Consider the following 6,000-nt stretch of genomic DNA (forward strand, 5'->3'; position numbering starts at 1 on the left):
GTTTACTTGCTCGCGGTTTCGCAATCGCCAGCAATCGTCAGGCAAAAAACGAAATCGAGAGTCGGCCGTGCATACAAGCACCATGAACACCTTTTTTCCTGGGTTTTCCTCAGACGCTTTCAGACATATGTCGGCACAGTTCCCCTAGAAGTCGGCCCAGGACGCACATTTCCCCAGGGCGTCAGTCGTGACGTTGCCCACATACGTGAGGCCGACAACGGCAAGCCCTATCACCACCACCACCACCTATGAACACCGTTCTCTTCTTCTAAGTTTAATCATCATCGTTTTCTTTCGGCTGGTCAGTACACACAATTTCGCCTGAGGTGTCATCTTGTGAGAGATGCGGTGTGACAGAATTGTGAGAACGCCGTGCTCCTCGCCGTACGAGCTGGAACGCTAACAGCAAAGATGTTTCGTACCAAGTTACCCGTTGATTTTGTGCTTGACTGGGTGGTACGAAACCAGTGGTTCAGTGCTCTGAACTTATCAAGGCAACAGTCGTGGGTACTCGAAGCATTTTGCATCAGAACGTTACGAGGTCGTTCACCTGATGGCCGATTTGGACTCGAAAAGTCGCTGAAAAGGGATGCGGCACCTGCCTCGTTGGACGACGACAAAGCAGATAGCGTCAAAGGACCAAAGTTGCAGGTAAGTGTCCGCTCGAACTTGCACTATGGCTTGCACACAATATAAACACGTGAACGACAAATACGGGGCTGCTGAACCTCATAGTCCGCGATTGCATGTAAAACTGCGCAGTTTCTCAGAAATGTTGGTGACGAAATTACATGAGTTTGAAGGAGCCTGAGCCTGGGCACAGAGAAGACGAAACAGTCAGAGCAGCTGAAATCAGCAACAACTTGAGGGTTCTTGTTTTGAGATGATCTGTGTCTGTCTTCACTTCTGTATGATCACGCTCAGCCTTTTCCCAACCACGGAACAGCCCCATATACAACTTACATGGCAGCATTATTGCTCCACTTTAAAAGCCGGGCTGTGTCTGTGAGTTCTATGTGTTAAAGTTGTAATGTAAGGTTATCACATGCCACAAATTCCATTGTGTTGTTGTCCACTGAAGTTGACTCCAGCAACCAGCAGGCCTTCAAAGGGTGCTCGAGTACCTCGACCACCAAAGGATGACAGTCTACATACTCACAGTGATGAGCACAATGAGGTAAAGCCCTTCTTGGAAAACACTCATTCGTCTGTGAATCATCGCTTCGACGTGCTGCACGTTACAAGAGGTAATAAGCCACGTATCATTTGTAGCATACACCGTCATAACACACATGTGCAGCAAAGCTTGTGTATGTCGTTTGAAAACATATTTCATATTAGAAGGGGTGCATTACATTGCTGGGGACAAGCATTGCTGTTAACATTATTGATCACACTTGTTGTGTGTAGGTGTTTATGCATGCACAAATGTGCAGATGCTTTTTGCACATTTTTAGCAGTGTTAGGCTTAACCAGTATAAATATAATATCTGCTTGTACTTGCTGAGGCTCCAGAAAAAAGATACATGCAGCAGCACTCGTAAAGCAACATCCGGTGCTACAAAAATGGTTCCACAGCATTGTAAACCACCTCTACTGGTGTGCATGGAAAAGCAGTGAAAATGCAAAGAGGGTCCTGGTAAAGTGGCTCACGATGATATCATGGATATTTGGATCATAGTGTTGCTTTATATATTCATGAGAATCAAGGTATTCATGCAAGATGTGCACATCGAGACATTGGAGAGCAGCTTTGGCTCCATGAAGGTGATTTGCAATATTTGTTCGCATTTACAGTTTGGTGTGACTTCGTCCTAGCGATCCTATAAGCGCGATCCTAGCGATCCATGGTAATATTCATCATTTCTGCAAGACATTTTATATAGATTTCAGCCTTTATACATGCATGCCATTTGTGATATGTTCCCATCTACTGTATTGTTATATATATGTAATAATAAATTTTAACGCAGAAACCACATTGAGTGTAATTCCCTTTCGCAGCGAAAGCAACATTTCTACTAGTTAGAAGCAGCAGCATCGAATGTTAACTGCACCCTAAAAAAAGCGCATTGACAATGAGAACGTCACGGTGACTTTACTGGGAAATACCTTGCTGCAGCAGGTTGGCTCAATGGGAAACAAGATTGAGCTCCAATGGGATGCTATGGTTGCTATTCAGTGCGATTCATCACGTCGATTCCGTTGCAATTGGACCCCACTGATTTTACAATGATTTCTGATGGAGACGCATTGAGATACCAGTTGCTTTCAATGCAATATTTGCCCAAAATTGTCGAATGTGAATTGAAAATTTGTATCACTTTCAATGAAAATTCTCCATGTGATATCCGCATAAACTGAATGGGATTTCTGGGCTATTTTAAATTGGACTATTTCCCGCAGGGACGTTCACGTGTAGTGAGCTCAATGCAGGTCTGTCTGGCAGTTTTATGACTTGTCTGTAGTTCTATGACAGTCCTCTGTATGGAATAAAATTATGGTGTGTTCAATGTTACACGGAATACGGAATTACAGTATCTGTGGAATATGCGGAAATGTGCGTTGATATTGGAAGTAATCTGGCTGCAGAAACCATCCAGATGTAATAATGATATAGCCAGATGATGTGTACAAGCAACTCATCTCTTTCTGTCTTCTTTTTTTTTTAGTGGTGGGCTAATGTGTTGTGGCATGACTGCATTGGTCTTGTGAACCAGCGGACGTGAGGTGCAAGGAAATGCGTTATAATTACACTTTCACTGTGTATTAGTATTGTGCAAATTTTATTGAGCTTAACGTTTTTCCTTTTGTCCACCTATTGAGCTCTCATAAGCTGTGTGCTCTTATGCAAGTATCTTGCTTGTTCTACAAATGTATGTGGTGCTTCGCTGTGCACTTGTGGCGCTCTAGTGAGATATCTATTTTGTGGGATACCCCACCTAACCCCACCAGTGTTCACCCGTCGAACTCCCCAGCCGCAGCCCTAAGAACATGAACACAACCAAATTGAAACAAGCAATGCATTTATTCCTTACATACTGTCTGTAAGTCTTTGTCTCTCTTGCACTGCCGTTCGACGCAGCTGCAGCTTGCTTTTATTGCATTAGAGGGAGAGGGCAATGACTCCTTTCGATAACACGAGCAGTTTGCAAAACAGAATGTACTCATGAATTTCGGCGACAACGTTCATCAGGAATCATGCTTGCCACTCATGCTTCGTACGTACGTACGTACTGAAGTGATTTGTCCTACAGTGTGTATACGATACCATGGTGCTGCTAAATACAACTGCTTCACACGATTGTAATGCCGTCAAAGAAGTGAACTGCTGTTCTTGGGACGTCAGAAACAGATATGTGTGCAGTGCATGACTTCGCAAGCAGCAATTGATGCAGCGATGGTGAGCCATAACGATGCGGCGGCGATGTCTTACAATTACGCAAGCAATCGACTTACTTTATCAAGGCAATTCCAATTCCAACAAAACATATATTTTACGTATGTAGGCGTAGCACACTGGGGCGCGTTACCGAACACTGCGCGAGCTTGCGAGCTCGCGATGCCTCCGCCTTGCGCGTCGTCTTCACCATAGCAACAGGGCATTCACGTGACGGTCACGTGGTACTCTTCGCGGGTGGCCAAAAAAACCCCGTTTTTCGAGAACGGCGCAGCTACTGCGCGTGGCAGAGGGTAATCGCCCGCGCAGAGAAGGAAGAACAACGCAAAGCTCCTCGACGTTCGCGTTGCAAATGGCGGACCCGGTGGACTTGTATCTGCTTTTCCTCGAAGAAGGTGTTGCTGAGGAAGAGCCGGTACGCAGCTTCCGCAGTCATCGAGATGCTTTCGAAGCGTTATCGGAAGACGAGTTCATTGCTACCTTCCGATTGTCGAAGGAAGCTGCCAGGGAGGTGTGCGAAGCTGTTAGGCCGGACTTGCAGCGCAGTAAGTACACGATCATAATGTGGTTCATTCTTTGCGCACGTAACAGCTCCTCATTTTTAAAATATACATTTCAGCCCGAGAATCCCGCCGGACAACTCTGAGCGTAGAGCGGAGAGTCCTCACAGCCCTTCGTTTCTACGCTACTGGAGCTTTCCTTGGAAACATTGGAAATGAGGAAACGATCGCCTGCAGCAAGCGTGCAGTGTCACAGGCTGTCCATGAAGTTAGCGAAGCCATCTTAAAGTACCTTGCGCCCAAGTACCTGAGGTTCCCCACAACTCCTGAGGCGAAGCTAGAAGTGAAACGTGGCTTTCATGAGCTGGCAGGCTTCCCAGGCTGTGTCGGTATGTGACCACACATGATATGTACGCATGAAAAGGCTAATGCACAGAGCGAATCCTGTGTTATCTTACGTGTTTTCGATATACTGATTTTCGGTGCAGAGGCGTTTCGTGCGAGACAGGGGTCTATGTCAGTCACTATGTGCACTGTGACTCATAATGTAGTACAGTATACATGCTGTACTGATAAGTTACGAGTGATCACACATGGTTCGAGTTGACTGTCTGTTGAAATGTGCTGCCTGCGACATATCCCAAAAAGTGTGTTCATGATTCCAGGGGCTATCGACGGTACGCAGGTAGCAATTTTGCAGCCGAGCATTTTCGACCCGAGATTTGTGGATGGCAATTACTATTGTCATAAAGGCTACCATTCCATCAATGTCTTAATGGTATGTGCCTTTTCTGCTCAGAATTTCAGTACCATGCATGTCTCAAACCAGTACGAGGCACAATAGCCCCATGTCTTTTTCTCTTCTCCAATAATGCTTTCTTCCATTTTGCTGTTCGCGAAGGGCACCTACAACAAGGTTCTCATTAAACATGTTTTCATATACCCAGGTTTGCGATGCCTCCATGCGGATACTCTTCCTGAATGCCAGGTTCCCTGGTTCATGCCATGACGCAGCTGTATGGGCTGCCTGCAACCTCCGTCAAGCCACCTCAACCGTATTTGAAGAAGGAGAGTGGCTAGTTGGTAGGATGCGTTTATCTGTTTATAATGCAATTTGTACTCTTACAGTACACAGTGCATTACACTTCACATTCAGTTCATTTCAGCAATCCATACTTGAACTAAGCAGCTGTATTCCATTAATTAATATACATTAAGTAGTGGGTTAATTAACATGGATGCATTACACTGTTGCAAGTTGTATAAAAGAACATCTGCCTTGCTAACTATCAGTTGTGTGAGCACTTTATTGTGTTATTGGATGAAGGGATAAATTATTGTGCCAGATACATTTATTACAGATACATTACATTACACATACATACATACATTATTACATGCCAGGTACATTACAACAACATTTATTTTCATACACTTTCATTTACATTATCTACAGCAGCATAACACATTGTCAACATGAATATATAAACACGCACAAACTCCTCCCACTTCTTCCTGCTCTCCCTTCTCTATCCATTTGTCTGAATTTGTGGATTTTCAAGAGAATAAATATAACTTTACAACTATTTACAGGTGACAGTGGCTACCCCCTCCAACCTTGGCTGATGACACCGGTTCGTACACCAACGACATCGGAAGAAAAAGATTACAACGATGCACACAGCAGGACCCGCGTGTGCATTGAACAATGTTTTGGGCTGTGGAAAATGCGGTTCCGATGCCTCCAAAGGTACCGTACGCTGCACTTTGCTCCTGATCGAAGCTGCAGAATTATCAACGCCTGTGCTGTGCTTCACAATATGTGCTTGGCGTACAACACCCGTGAACCTCTTGATAATACAGATGAAGGTGATGGGCCAAGTGGGGAAGGGGCAGAAGCTGGTGCAGCAGGGGAGACACAGGAGGATGGAGCACAGGAAGAGGAGGACCATGACTCTCAGCCTATGAGAAATCGTGCAGCACAACTTAGAAGCCAGCTCATTACGCATGGTTTTAGGCGAAGAAGATAATCTACCTCATTGACTGTCATTTCGTCTGTCTCTCTCCAGGTGATAAGCGAAATATTCGCTCATAGGAGTG

At 45.1% G+C, this 6,000-nt stretch overlaps 1 protein-coding gene across 1 annotated transcript; it reads left to right on the forward strand.

The window, feature by feature from the left end:
- The first annotated feature begins 3,601 nt into the window (after positions 1-3,601).
- LOC135400421 (putative nuclease HARBI1) lies at positions 3,602-4,744 on the forward strand. The gene is made up of 4 exons (XM_064632258.1): positions 3,602-3,945; positions 4,020-4,289; positions 4,566-4,678; positions 4,730-4,744. The coding sequence occupies exons 1-4, from the start codon at positions 3,753-3,755 to the stop codon at positions 4,742-4,744; spliced, it is 591 nt and encodes a 196-aa protein (XP_064488328.1). The 5' UTR covers positions 3,602-3,752.
- The last annotated feature ends 1,256 nt before the right edge of the window (positions 4,745-6,000 follow it).

The sequence above is a fragment of the Ornithodoros turicata genome, chromosome 7, assembly GCF_037126465.1.
Source record: "Ornithodoros turicata isolate Travis chromosome 7, ASM3712646v1, whole genome shotgun sequence".
In the NCBI taxonomy this organism is placed as follows: domain Eukaryota; kingdom Metazoa; phylum Arthropoda; class Arachnida; order Ixodida; family Argasidae; genus Ornithodoros; species Ornithodoros turicata.